Consider the following 15,283-nt stretch of genomic DNA (forward strand, 5'->3'; position numbering starts at 1 on the left):
TCACATACAGTTTTTTAAAAAAACAAATATGGGGTCAAAACTAGAGATGTGCCGATCAGGTTTTTTCCTGCCGATTCCAATTCCGATCACTCATGAGGGCCGACCACCGATACCGATCACATAATTATTTATTTTTTTTAAATCATAAGCACTACCGGTTACATTATGTGTAAAAACATAATGTAATTCACCTGGCTGCGAAATGAGATACCGCCGATTATGATCGGTGGCCGATCGATCGGCACACCTCTAGTCAAAACATTATTCATGCCTTGTTAACAGTTCAAATAATTTTCAATGTTTTCCTAGTTGTTGTTGTTTTTTTTTTAGTTTTTCTCTTTTTTTCTTTTTTCTTTTAGCTATTTCAGTTTACATTTTGGGTCCCTTTGAAGCATGCGTCTTCAGCTGCTCGTCCTCTGCGGTGTGGATTTAATAGTTTGTATTTCCGAAGCATTCAGACCTAAAGGCCACCTCCGCATTTCACTGGTTTGGTATGTACCCTTTCTTTTCCACTTTGATATTATGACGTGAACTTGACCCACTTACAAATCCTGAACAAGATTTAACAGCAGAGCGCAGCTGGGAGCCGAGCTGGGATGTTTGTCAGCAGCAGAGCTTTAATGTCCCATCCGACGCGCAGGTAGCTGTTAATAAAAACATGTTAGTCACTTGGCTGAAGATGTTGAAAATGCAGTATCTCTGCGGGTTTCTAACGCAAAAGGAGGACTTTTAAAAGAATTTTTATGAATTAAATTTATAAGACCTGTAACACGATAGAAATGTACAAAATATAACTTACTATTTTATATGGTAGTAATGCCAAGCTAGCTAGCTTGAAACAGTTACCTAGCAACCTAGCTAGCTAGTTAGCTCGTTAGCAAGGGTATACAATGTTTGGAGATTTAATACTGCTGCCTTGACAACATTTAAGACCTGTGATTAAGGCCAACTTATTTTTTTCTAATGAATTTGAGACGTTTTAAGGACTTAATTTTAGATATATAAATTTCTAACACCGTGATATTAAAGCATGATGAGGAAGGAGACTGTACTGAACCACAGGCAGATGACCTGCACTAGGAAAAATTACAGTTAACACCAAATGTTAACACCAAATGTTTCTTGTACCTATCTACTTCTGACTTCAGTTTGAGGAAGGTTGTTTCCACTCTTTGCTTTCAGCTGTGAGATGTTAGATGATTTTTTCTTAGAGGTTCAGCCTTTTGCAAGTGGATGAAAATCGGGCCTTTGACTCAGACTTTCCATTTCTTTATTATTCTAACCTGTTCTTCATGGATCTACTGGTATATTTTATATATTTTATTAAGATGTTTCAGGTCAAAGTGACGCTTCAGCATTGACTTTTTTGTTTTTTGTTTTTACAGATGTGTCACGTTTTCCTTAAAATAAACAGAGTTTATGGTGGTTTCTACGATGGAGAGCTGTTCAGCTCCTGCTGCAGCAAAGCATCCACAAAGCATGACACTTCCACCGCCATGTTTCAAGGTTAGTATGATGTATTTGGTTTATATGTTGACCTCATTACATCTAAAAACTGCTAAAAATCTTCTTTTTGATGAAGCAACAATTAACACTGAGTACACTACTCTAATGGTCTGAGGTTTAAATATTAAATCCCAGTGCATTCACCTTTACAAAGTTCCTCTATTGAGATTTTAATGTTGATTATTTGGATTTACAAGTAAACTTAAAATTGCTATTGAAAGTCCTAAACACCCATTTTTTATTTTTTACATGACCATACTTGTGCTGAAGTTTTTATATAACAGGTAAACATGAACTACTCGGAGGAAGAACCACTGACATGAGTTATACTCAACAGTGATGATGAAAGAGAGTTCACCTATTTCTATTTATTCTCTGTTTTATTCTATTTATGATCAAGTTAGAAACTAATAACAAACATAAGCTGTAACTTTATTTCTTTTTCCCAGCATCAGTTTACAGAAGGCATAATTTGGATTTTCTTTTAGAACAAACCAATAAATCATCAGTCATTATGTAAACAGTCAGCTGTAAGATATGTTCTTGGCGATAAAAAAGATAACACAGCTTGATCCTTTAAAGTTTCATATAATCCTCGTTCTGTTCTGAGTCAATGTCATCCCTGCTTGGGTCAGATAAGAGAAGCAGCTTATCGGCACAAGAACTGAGTAATTTAATCTGCTGGAGTTCAAGTAGCTAGCTTTGTGTTAGCGAGAGATGGTAGGATGATGGAAGAGGAGCGGAGGCAAAAAAACAAAACTTTTGGTAGACCGGTCCGTCTAGATTCTGACCCTCATCTGTGCTCTAGAGATTTGGATCAACACTAAAAGTAGAGCCCATATAAAATGTCTTAAATCAGACTCCTTTCTAAGTTGTCTTAACAGAGGAAGAGTTTTGAATACGTCACTGTATTTGTGTTGTAGAGTTAACGTCCTCAGGCGTATTAATGGAAAGTTAAATGGAAGGAAAAAAAGTGTGGAAGAAAATGGGGCAGAAGTGGATACACTTAACATCTCAACATTTCTAGATTAAAAATTATTTAAAAAATCTGATTTATTGCGATATTTCGATGAATTTTTAATTTTCGTTAGCTGTCAGCAATAACCACCAAAATCTATAGGAATAAATTATTGAAATTAAGACTCAGTTTTAGAATTGAAATAAAATCAATTGTTGAAATGAATGTGAACTTTTTGTTGTTTGTCAAGACTCAGAATGTGTTTATCAGCATCAACAAACGCTACTAAACTTAAAGCAGAAGGCTATTCATTGGGAAACATTTAAAACAAAAACTGAAGATAAGTCAGATCATTCTGCAGCCAAACAAGTTTTAATAACAGAAACAAAGAAAAAAATAGGCAGCTGGCATGTCAAATAAAAACCACAGAGCGATTTTTACAGCGCCTTTTCTGTCCACAAAAATGTGACGACTGCCACACTTATCAGATCAGACTGCATGTGAGATACTATTGGGGAACATAACATACATTCCTCCACTCAACATTGCCCTTTGTTCCAAAAAAAAAAAAAAAAAAACACAGACACTCACTCAGTGGCACAAAATGCTTCTGTCCGACATCTACATCAGGTGTAGAGACAGAAATGCTGTTGAAACTGCTGGAAAAAAAAGAACAAAAACAAAAACAGGAGCACAATAACAACGAGATAAGAAGCAGGAGCCAGAGTTCGTATTCACATTCTTATAGTCAATTCAGTTCATTTAAAATGACCCTGAGCAATGATCTGTGTAAACATTTCTACATTCGCTGCACACCAAACAAGAGAAAAGATTCAGTGCTTCCTGTTCCACATTCTCCAAGCTCACAAAGCATGTACACGTTTTTAGGTTTATAGGCATGCTGGTGTCGTTTACATACGGTACATTGCTGTGCATATACACTGGAAAAACATCACACCGCCTCTTCATGTTTAAACTTTGACTGTCAGGGAAATATAATAAATATGTAGTTATATACTGGTATGTGGGGAGTGCATTCTGTTTCTCCAGCAGTAGATACGGTGGCGGGGGACAGGGAAGGAAAGGGGGCGCTGTTCTAGCATACGAGCTAGGTGAAAGACAGGGAGCAGCAGAGGTCGTTCTGAGCCAGACTCTGGATCAGTCTGCACCACTCGGCCCGCTTCTGGGTGATGTAGGCTGGGGTGATGATTTGCACAGGGAGGCGGGGCGAGCCCTCCAGCCTGACCTTCTCGCACAAGGCCTCGGCGATGCAGATGACGTACATGCCGCAGTCGTAGCTGTTCTGCTGCGACGGGCACGGCTCCTCCACGAACAGCGCCTTCCTGCCGGCGCCGAGGAAGGGCTCCAGCTTGCTGGCGATGCGCCGCGCGTGCAGCGAGTTGCTGCCGTTCTGAGAGTCATAGTGTGCGAAGTGATTGGAGCTGCGGCGGTAGAGCAGGAGGCTCCAGTGGGAGCCGCCGGCCGTCTGGTTGGAGTTGTCGTTGACGGCCAGGAAGACCCAGCGGCGGGACGGGAGATCCAGCGGCTCCAGGAAGAGGGCCAGCTCGTCAGGACAGGAGGCGCACTTGATGAACTGGGTGACCTCCGGGCTAATGAAGATGGCTGCGTCGCCCAGAACTCTGAAGCGCTCGTTGGCAAAGTATTCGAAGGCAAAACCGATGACCTGGTCGTTGAGCCAGTAGGGGCCCTCCAGTAAGGACACGTCGGAGCGCCGCAGCAGGCTGTCCTGGTAGCTCAGCACTACAGGATCCATCCTTTGGCGGTGTCAGTCTGAAAAAAGAAAGAATAAAACTTTTTTTATTGGTATGCAATGTTCAGCAAACCACCTTCTTTAAATGTTCTCCATTTTTATCAGTTGAAGTAAATGTTTATTTACTTGTAAAAATGCCGTAATTGAGCCAAAATGTTGTTTTACCGTTAAAAAAACAATGAACATCCATTGTTGAAACTAAAATGGATTCTATTTGGGTTGATTTTCAACATACTTAGCAACTAAAAATAATAGAAAATTCTGATCAAATTTAGATAAAAATAGTTGCTGTTTTGAAAGAAATTGAATCGCTACCAGAATTGATTTTCCTACTTCTTGAAAACTGTTGACTATTCTATTAATTTAAAAATCTGACCTATTTATGGGAGGAATCAACACAGACTTTTTACTGTTCTGTCAATCTGTGTTGCTTCCTCCCAAAAATAGGTCAGATTTTAGTTTCAACAATGGATGTTTATTGTTTTTAACAGTAAAACAACATTTTGGCTCAATTACGGCATTTAATGTTTGTTTTGTTTTTTCCACAACTTTTACAGGTTTAAATGTAAGTAGAGGTACAATAATTACACCATAATTTATGGTCTTAAAAAGCAGTAGCTATCTTAACTTTTGTTCTCCATACATGACCCAGGTATAATTTGATCTTATTCTTATTGTCCATGCCGTTTGAAAAGTTGCAAAATAAAAATAAAAATCATAGAAAAAAATATTAAGTTCCTGAACTAATAGCTATGCTGAGGTGTTGATATTCAGTGAGTGATTCTAAATATCAACAAAAGTAATGAACATGACTGAGGCTGCATTAAACTTGTGTAATTTCAAAGCCTTAAGTTTAGCTAAATAAACTACAAAAACCAACGCACATTGATCCAGCATCTAAAAGGGGCTGGCTTGATTCGTTTATTTGAGTTTTTGTTAAAAAAGTAACTAATTTTATAAGCAGACCTTGGTGTTTGACGAGGTTACATCAGTGTCTGTTGGGTCATAAACTCGCAGCAAAGTGTCGTATTGCTGCATTGCGTTTAGTTCATTTTCTGATGGCAGGCAGCTAACAGCCAACACAGTCGAATGTTAGCACTAGCTAGCCAACCGCTACCTTCACCACCTCACGAAGCTAAATAACTAACTACAACCTACAGAACATATACACCACAAAGTGACAAATTACAACATGCAGGGTTCGTTTAATGTCCCTACCTTTGAAAGACACATTCAAACAATGAACAGCATGAAAACTGCACTGTTGTCCCTCATTGCTCTGGCTATCATAAGCCGCATCTGGACAGTTGGGAAGACAGAATCAGAAGCTCACATCCGATTGGCTCCGTACATCCGGGGATCCGGATAGTGGAGTAACTCAGAGGGTAACCGTTTTTGACAGCGCACGTACGCAATAAAAATTTAATAATGCTTCTTTTTGATACTTGTGTAACACAAAATGAGATTACAGATCTCTCAACTATATAAAACCCGTTAACTGAAACCCTAAATAAACTTAAAATTGACTCATATAGTTCAGTTATCGTTTATTTGAAACACGGGGTGTTTCATTGGCTCCTTCGCGACCGTGTTACATTTTATTTACTTCCTGTTGTCATGGTGTGTTCGAGCTGTCCTGGATAATCAGAAGTTTCAGCTTTGGGAGATGATTTAAGATCAATCAATCAATAAATAAATAAACTTAATAAAAGCCTGGTAAAAATGAGAAGAAAAAAACGTGTAAATTGCCTGTTTTTGAGATGCAAGCTATTGTTATTGATACGAGAGAAAAGTGGTATATTTCTCTTCATTTAAAGTGGTAAACAACCAAAGAAACATGCTTACATATATATGCAAGTTGTACTGCAGTAAGTGTACCACTTGTGGTGATTGCTTCCTTTATATAAGCAGTTGATTAATAACTTTCACAAATTTTCTATATAGGTATTTATTTATTTCCTGTTATTTACACTTCTGGTGCTCTGTTTCTTATTAAAACAGAGAAACACAGTAGAAGGACTTAACAACATTCCATTGTATAAATTTTCCTTTTGTGTGTGAATGCATAGAATCACACTGCATTGTTTATCAGAATTAGTCTGATATGTTTTCTTTCTTTTTTCCATTCTTTCTTCTTTTTTTTTCAAACTTAAACGCAGTTACGTGGCGCTATTCCCTACACTGAGGATGGAACACCCGAGGTGATTTGAACGCATCATCACTCCGCGTTTGGAGCGCGCTCTGGTTCGTAGTTCATATAGTTCGTCCTCCTTTTGGGATTTCTCCCTCCGCCCATAAGCCGCGGGGACGCGCCTCAGTGTGGCCGCACTGATTAGTAAAAGGCAAAGCGGAGTTCTCAGCGAGTGAGCCGCGGAAAGCTGCATTTTAAATTGCATTCTAACTACAAACGCGCTTGGATAAAAAAAAAAAAAAAAAACAAGGGAGAAGAGGAATGCAAAAGGTGTTCGCCGTGAGCTTGAAATTTCGAGGAGTTTTGTCGGCATGCGGTGGGCAAAAGAAGGAATAAAAACTCCTCAATTCAGCGGGAATGCAGAGAATTAAAATAGAGACTTAGACACTTTGCGGGACCACAAGTGTGCGTAACTGTGCAGCTTAGCCTGACTAGAAAAGGGGAGCTCAAGACTGGCTTTGAGTTAACTTCAACACACGCCTGGAGGTAAGAAAGATGTTTAGTTGTTTGATGGTGGGCTGGAAATAGCCTCTACAATCTAATGAATCACTGCTCATTCTTTGTGACAAACTTGTTCTTCTCATCTGCACTCATTTGAAACATTGTTTTCAGCTGTCATTCGTTTTGGGTGTGTGTGTAAGGGAGAACTTATTATTAAATGATTAGTCACAATTAAAGGCGTGTGTGTGTGTTTGTGAGATGTGAGCAATGTAACAAGTTGTCTGTTGCTACAGACTGCTCGCTTTGCATCCCTGGGCAGCAGATTAAGCCTTAAACACGGGATTGATCGAGATTGTCCACATGCTTGTTTGCATCATTACGCATCCCAGTTTTGCAACCGTGCACATCTGGACAGTCGTTTGTAGTCGAGATGGAGAAACGGATACATAAAGCTGACAACTTTATTGCACAGAGCTAATTAATAACAAAACCGAACTGCTACATCATCCAGGGTCCTTGAGACCTGGTAGGGAGGAGGGTGCTGCTTTTTTCCCCTCTCTTTACCTTTTTTAGTTTTTGCCTGCAATGTGGTGGGATGGGCAGTGCTTACATGTATTATTTAGTAGAGGTCAGACGGTGCAGCTTTATAGCACAGTGTAAGCGACTCTTTCTGCAGAGCAGCTGGAACTGTAAAGTGAGGTCTGACGAGGTGAAGAAGATGCTGAATCATGGCTGCGCCGTGCAGACTGTCAATGGAGGGAGACGACAGCAGACACAAAACACCCTGCATCCGAGCAGGGCGTTCAGTGCATCACATTTGATCTCGTTTTTAATATTCATATATACATTAGGTTTTTTCTAGCCTGTTCAGTTTCTGAGTGTGTAATATGTACTTCCAAATCCAATCGTGACTACTTCTTAGTTGATGTTTTTCTTTCTTCATAAGGACGAGAAAGTACAGGAGGGGGAAAAAAGGTTTTGAGTCCATTCCAAAATGAAGGAATTGCAATCTGTGCATTACAGCATATCTGCTCTATTTTTATATAACTCTAATTAAACTAACAAAAATGCATCAAAGTAGGTGATTCATGTAATGATTAGGGGGAAAAAAATAACCATTTGACCAGTTAATCACTGATCAGATCTGAATAAGGGAGGAGAAAAAGGTTATTTATTGGCCCATCACTAGCTACATGGCTTGATTTCTGATTGCATATGTGAAAGAAGAGACCCACCCCATGTTTTTTTCATTTCTTTTTAGTCAGAAAAGAGAACTGCTTTATTATTTATTAAATAGTTTCCTAACCGGGAAACAAAAAACAAGCAGCCGCCTGTACAGTAAACCTCTCTCCTCTCCCTTGAAGTTCCTCTGCATGCTGTTTAGATGGGTGCAGGTGACGAGAGCAGAGTGGGTCTGTCCTGCAGGAATGTGGGCTCTGAGAAGACACAGCTGCTGTGAGCATGAGCTGGACTGAGACTCCAGCAACTGGTTCCCCGTTGACATCTGATACCCCACAGACCCCTGGCTCTGCTATTTCTAAAGGGACTGGCCACAGTTTTCTATCACGTCGGTGGTGTGCGCAGAGATACGACAGACGCCACTGGGGAGAGCAAGAGTTTGGGATATTGGATAACTCTTTGAGTCTCTGCAAGAGATAAATGTTGATGGAGAATGTTGGGGGGTTTTTTCTGCCTGGAGCAAAATCCTCGCAATTTTGTAGAAATGTTCTCAAGCATTCTCCAGAGGATATGCTTGATGAATGAAGATGAACTTTTTCTTTTTTTTTAAAAAAGTTCTCTGTTTAAAACTTGAATGCATTGTGTGCATTTTAATTTTTGCAACATAAGTGTATTCGTTTCAGCACAGCAAAAGTTTGAATGGCTTGGACTTCAATGAGGAGACACAGAGGTAGAGTGAGTTAGTTTGATCATCTGATGCTAAAAGTTGAATGGATCAAGTTGTTGTTTAAAAAAGCAGTTATTTCCAAGGATGTATTCACACCAGCTTTGCTTAGTTCGCTTTAATCGAACTCTAGATCGTTTGCCCCAAACCAAAAGCACTTTGCTTTTGGTTTGGGGAGATTTGCATACGCAATTGAACTCTGATGCGGACCAAAAAAATGAAATTTGGTTTGCCTAAAAACCTGGGTCTCGGTTCTCTTGAACTGTTCAGCTATATATGTGAATGTCAAGCAGACTAGATACCATTCCAAAAGCAGGAAGTGGCCTATAGTGTAGGATATTCTGGACAAATATAACCAAAACAAACATGCAAATCTAGCACCAGCAGGGGAAATGGCTTGTGGTTTTCTTTTTACCAGCGACAAAAGAGAAATCCTACAACCGCTAAAATCTGAACCCACTACATTTTTGTTTTTTACGTTTTCTGAAGAAGGAAGTTGTGCTCATGTTATCTTCAGAGGTTTTCTTGTCATTTCCTTCTACAGTTCTTGGTGCTGCGCCACCACAGGCAAGATGGGAACAGGTTTTTCAAGGGTTTGGATCGTTTGACACTTTGCAGTGTGAAGCCAACACACCTGCTGAAAATAATACAGCAAATATTGCAGTTTTGGTCACCAATCAAACTGAGTCTACAGGACTATCAGGTGTGAAATCAACCCAAACTTCTGTCTTCTGGTTCATCCTATTATTGCACCTAAAGGTTTTTCAGACGGACAGAAATCTTGTTTTTCACAAACTTTACTGCTTTAGTTTTTATTGCAATTAATTGTTTGAAGTGCAATTAATTACGAAGGTAATGAGAGTTAACTTGACCTTACAAATCTAATTTGCTCAAATTGACCTGCTGCAGCATAATTTTAATGATATCATCATTGGCTCAGGGGAAGTTGTAAACCAGGACAGAGTAGCTGGTATTCTCACTGAGTTAGAAGAGTAGAGCAGTCGTATTTAAAGAGAGAACTGTTTGAAACCATGCTTCGTCTCCTTGCGTCCAAAGAGTTTGACAGGCAAGTCCAGCAACCACTTGGACTTGAGGATTTGAGTAAGCGATTCTGCAGGAGATTTAGGATTGGATTGAGAAGGACTGGGGTCAAGTTATTTTTTTTTGAGTGACACTCTCTTCTTATTGTTTGGGACATCTGGAAAAAGGACCAACAGTAAAAGCTCAACCTTAATTTTGTTTAAGCATGCCGCAATAAATAAAGAATTGGATCAAAACCTGCTTCAAGAGCAACTTTTAGTAACAAGAAGCACTTTGGGGATGATTTTTTCCCCCCCCTGTACAATTGAAGGCCTCTCTCCCAGGAAAAAAGTGAGAACAAAGTGGGCTATCAATCAGAAATGTTGAGTCCATCGCCAACAAACTCTTGCATAAACTTTTATGGACTTTTCATAAGAAAAGTCAGTAAAACTATGAAATGTTAATCATTAAACTTCTGTATGTCACAGAAACCTTGCAGTTTCATCCAACCACACTTGAGTGATAATGTTTTTTAATTACAACATTTCTGTTTGTCCTGAAGTTTTGACATCTGTACAATAGTGAGCTGATGTCTTCCATAACTTTTGGATGAAATCTCCTGTTTGCCTAATTAGGTAGAAATTATTTTAAACGTAATTTTTATAGAGAAACATAGAGCGTTAAGCATGGTGAGGCAACTTTTCATCAAACAAACTGCAGTGATGACCCAAATACAAGCTCCTATTAGGCTGGTGGTTAGATTGAAGGAGCACAATTAAACCGTAATCTAAACGTGCGGAAAAAAGTGCTAATTCACTTGTTTTCATGCCCATGGCTTGCTTTGCATGCTAATTGTTATGGTAATAGATTAGTGTTGGCAGACTGTGACTCTTTCAGATATTTTATTGTTTACAGACTATCAATGTTAATGTTCTGTTTCATCAGGCATGAAATACAAATATTGCGTATGGAGTCAGTTTGTCTCTTTCCGCTTCTTTCACAGCCGTGACCGACAGAACTATGACGTATTAAGTACTGCATGCTATCACTTTAAGAGAAGTTGTGAGCAGTATTAGTCATGAGTAAAAACTGCTTTCGTGAAACAATAAAATAGTTTCAGGTTTTGTCACCTCTTACATTATCTCCTGCCACCCTGTCAGACCTGATGTGTGGCCTCACGGTGAATGAACAAACCGGATGTCTTTGAAGCTGAAAATGTCACTGAAATGTTTTCCAAGCCTTATAAAAGTACAAATTCTCAAAACTGTTTAGTAACATTTTTTAAAGTATTTTCTTTAAGTATAAAGGACTGCAGTTGTTGTGCTAAATCTCTGCAATTTGCCCTTTTGCCAAATTCATGCTTTTCTTGAATTTGGCACAAAAAACCCCCCAAAAAAACAAACAAAGTAAGCTTAAGTTTACTTTGTGCTTGTAAAACTAGCACAAAGCTTGTAAAACTGCATGGGTACAAACTAGATTGTACCCATGCAGTGAACCATATCTTACCATGGGATGGACAATATGGACTTATAATTTTATCACAATATTTTGTGGTACTATTATAATCATGATAAATGTGATGTTAAGAACTATTTGTTGCTCCTTTTATATGTAACTAAAAAGAAAAGGGAGTAACACTGAACATTAATTGCAATTTATATTGACAACAAATCAAAATTCTTATGACTACGATGAATGATAAACTATTTGTTAAATGACCACCCCTATTTTGTCAGGTTATTTCTTTTGCTGGTTAAATTATTTGATTAATAGTTGATGAACATTAACCCTCCAGCTGTTTTAGCACGATGCTCAGGAGGAACGCATCATAGTTCACGGACAGCTGTGAAGCAGGGGGGTTGTCCCATCAGCCTGTTTCCGAAACCACACACAAAAACCTTGTGAAAGCGCACACAGGGTCAGTATGACCCCCTGGACCGCACACAGAGGAAAAACTCATGGGTTCTAAGTGACCCTGTCTCTTATGACTCTGGGAGGCTTAATAAAAATGTGGTCCAGATCCCTGTTTGCCCAGTGAAGATTGACCATAAGATAACTATGATCAACCTTCTGATTGTAGACGCTCATGACAACATTTCATCAGAAAGGCCATTGCTATTCTTGGATGCTCTCTTCAACCAGTGCTTGAAGACAGAAGAACTCTAGCTACAATAACATTATAATAATGTCTCCCTCCTCGTGCATGAGACTGTTGTAGAACTAGAGATCTCCCACATTGACAGACATCTACATTCTAGGTGCACAAAGGTGTGTAACCAAAGATCCTTCCTTTCTATTTTATCCTATTATGGAAAATTCTGTTAAATCCAAGTGGTATTAACAAATGCCAAAGGTCTTGTAGTAGTCGGCTCTGAAAAAAATAATCCATTAAATAAGCAAATCTTCAAAAGTACTTCAACATTTTAAAAGGGCAGAGTGACCAGCACTGGTCTAAACATTGAATTTATGATTATAGCAGTTTGTTGTTCTCTTGTAAACGGAGGCAGTAAACAACCTGTTACCAATTCAGTGAAATAACCCCATGTTCATCCCCAACCTGTTACTTTCTGAACTTTTTTTTTTTTTTATGGGGGGGGGTGAGAGGCTTTGGTTAAGATCACATGTCGTTTTGCTCACATGATGGGGATGTCTCTGAATGGTGGTGTGGCTGCATGATGGGGTTGTATGGCGTAAGTGATTGGCATGCCATGAAGTCATTAAAGAGGAACCTGCTTGTGTTACTGCACAAAGCTCCCCTTTCTTCAGCAGGCCATTATTTGAGGGAGACTTTGGCCTCACAGGCTTCCTCACATTTTGCATTTCCCCTCATTAACTCACTGTGGCTGCTAACAACGGTTGGAGGAAAACATGGAGCAGAAAATGCTTTGCTTTGTTCTTCCTAAATCTAAATGTAACCAAATTGTTGTTTAGAGACCTAATTGCTTAAAAATAAAAAGAAACTACTCTTAACAATATTTTGATGGGCAGGTTCACACTGCTATTTGTGTGGGGTGCACATGTTTCGTCTTAATGAGAGTATAGAACACCGTAAAGGGTCAAATTCAGTGCTCTACAAAAGTACAAACACATTCTGCAGTTCATATGTATAGTTATATATTACTTCAGTCCTGAATTAGCAAATCCAGAAGCCCATCTTTCTTTTTCTATTTCTGCTTTGCTCATGCTCTGTCAGGTTGGAAAGTGAGCATTTCTGAGGTTTAGCTGCTATGAATTTCTCCAGCTTCTCCAGGGTTACCTTGGGTCTCTTGACTACGTTTTGGAATAGTTGTCAGAATAGGTTGACATGTGCAAATGTAGATTTGGGCCTTTCTCCTTCCATTTACGGATTGGTTGTACAGAGCTCGTCTCCACATAAAACAAGGAGGTAAAAAGGTATGAATACTTTTGCAAGGCCTTGTACAAGGTCTGTTTTGAAATTATTGGTAAGCAGCAGATGTGCATGGTGTTTAATGGGTTAAATGTCAGCTGCTCATTCAGATGTTCTCTGAAACCAAAGCTATGTTTTGCTGAATTTCTGTGTGTTATGTTACAGTGGTGGCAAAGCTGCTGGCCCCCCTGCAGCCTCTCGGCACAAACATGACAGGGCCCATGGTTAATCCCCAGGCATGTGCTGCTGTGTTGTGGTGGACAATGCTGCTCATTTGTTAAACAGTCCCGCCATGAGACCACTCACATTGTCTGTTCAATTTTTGTTTACTTACATATAGGAAAATAAAAATAAGAAACTGCATGTTTAACCAAAAACCACTTTGACAAAAAATGTGTTTTGGTAACACTTTATTTGAAGGGGGTGAATAAGACTGACATGACACTTTAATAAACATGACATAACACCTGTCATGAACATGACATAACACCTGTCATGAACATGAATAAGCCTTCATGAATATTTATGACTGTTGTCATAAAGCGTCATTCGGTAAATTATGACACTTTTAATACAAAGTTGACATTATTCAAAATGTCTTTGTTATGACAACTTGACATTAATCAATAAATCATTACTGATATAAATTTGTTATAAAATAATTACTGATTGCACTTTAAAAATTAGGTAACTTTATGTTATTAAAGGTAAAGTTTAAACAGTAATGATTTGGTGTTATGTCATGTTTATGAAAAGTGTCATGACAGTCTTATTCACCCCCCTTCAAATAAAGTGTTACCTGTGTTTTTTTTTTTTTTTTTTTTTTTTTTTACACCTATGCTGAATAGCATAAGACATCGAAGTTTTGAGGAAATGGGATGATGCATTGAGGTTAATGTCTGCGATGGTTTAGAGTTTTTCCTTCACCATTGCTCTGTTGGCTTTATCTATTAGAAATTCTGGCAGTCCACAGTAGTCTGTTTTCTCTCAGAATGAGGCAAAAAGGGGAAGAAGAGTGGAGATAACTGAAAGAAACTGATAGTAAGCAAGCCTTGATAAGATGGATTTTGAATTTGGCCTTATGTTGGGCTCAATCATGGCAGGCATTACTCTCCTGCCTCATCTAATGTCTAGTTAGTGCCGTAAATGAGCTGATAATATAGGAGTTTTAGAGGTTAAATTTGAGGTTTTTCAAATTCTAGTGAAATTGGATTAAATTATTTAACCAGTTTGTTTATTTGATATTGGGAATGGGGGTGCAGACCCCAGCCCTTCCCTGCCAAACCAGCTCTGACAAACACGACCTCAACTCCTCACACTGCATGCGCTAGGCAAAAAGGGAGGACACCTCTCTAATGTTGCATGGAGTTATGGGGCAACTCTTGGAGATTTCCAGACTGGAGTTGTAGTCCCAATTTAAGATAGAGGACCAAAGGTTATGTTATGTATGTGTCCCTGGGAAAGCTTACTCCAGTGTGTTGAAAAGGAGTTTCTGACCAGTTATCTGTTAGATTAACTTGTGACGTTTGTCCTGGATGTGAAACGATAGACCAGATCATTACCCATAAGGAACTGCTTCACAGGTGATGGGAGTTCAGTTGTCCTGCTACATTTTAAATTGGAGAGTCACAACAGTGTCTCCTGTGTAACTTGTCCTTGACCCTCAATAGAATATGGAGCTGCAGTTTCTTTTCCCTCCTTAATCAGAACAAGAACTGTGACTGCATCCTTTGCACAAAGTCAAGCTTGTTACTAATGTAGATTAAACTCTGGCTGCCTCTCGTCTCATATCCTGCTTGTGGTGTTCAAGGACAGAATCTCCAGCTGTAGTTATGGAGATAGTTTCCTCTGGGTTGGGAACCTGAGGGTTTCATCTCAACTCTTTAGGTGACTTAATTCTCCAGGTGTTTTCAAGCCCCAACCTTCAGCATACACTGGAGCCATTCGTAGCTGAGTGTAAAGCAGTCGTGATAAGAATCAGCTGCTCAAAGTCAAAAGTTCAAGGTGGATTGTTTGTTCCCTTTTGATTGGGAGTGAGTCTCTGCCTCAAGTACTGAAGTTTGAGTGTCTTGTGTCTTGTTCGTACCAAGATGGGTCGATAGAGT

The 15,283-nt window shown here is 39.1% G+C and overlaps 2 protein-coding genes across 12 annotated transcripts in view; one reads left to right on the top strand and one right to left on the bottom strand.

Annotated features, from left to right (window-relative positions):
• Nucleotides 1–2,805: 2,805 nt before the first annotated feature.
• senp8 (SUMO peptidase family member, NEDD8 specific) lies at nt 2,806–5,606 on the bottom strand. The gene is made up of 2 exons (XM_007548994.2): nt 5,454–5,606; nt 2,806–4,255 (listed from the first exon to the last, which is right to left on the bottom strand). Exon 2 carries the CDS (start codon nt 4,236–4,238, stop codon nt 3,573–3,575), a length of 666 nt encoding a protein of 221 aa, XP_007549056.1. The 5' UTR covers nt 4,239–4,255; nt 5,454–5,606; the 3' UTR covers nt 2,806–3,572.
• Nucleotides 5,607–6,527: 921 nt separating this feature from the next.
• Nucleotides 6,528–15,283, top strand: part of myo9aa (myosin IXAa) — a 101,591-nt gene continuing 92,835 nt past the window's right edge. For 10 of the 11 annotated variants that reach the window (XM_016669940.1, XM_016669941.1, XM_016669948.1 and 7 more), the window contains exon 1: nt 6,530–6,912. The gene's annotated coding sequence lies outside the window, so the exon portion shown is untranslated. Of the gene's footprint in view, nt 6,913–15,283 lie in introns of all 11 variants that reach the window. The other variant, XM_016669949.1, reaches the window with a different exon arrangement.

Source organism: Poecilia formosa, unplaced genomic scaffold (genome assembly GCF_000485575.1).
Source record: "Poecilia formosa unplaced genomic scaffold, Poecilia_formosa-5.1.2 Scaffold29, whole genome shotgun sequence".
In the NCBI taxonomy this organism is placed as follows: Eukaryota; Metazoa; Chordata; class Actinopteri; order Cyprinodontiformes; family Poeciliidae; genus Poecilia; species Poecilia formosa.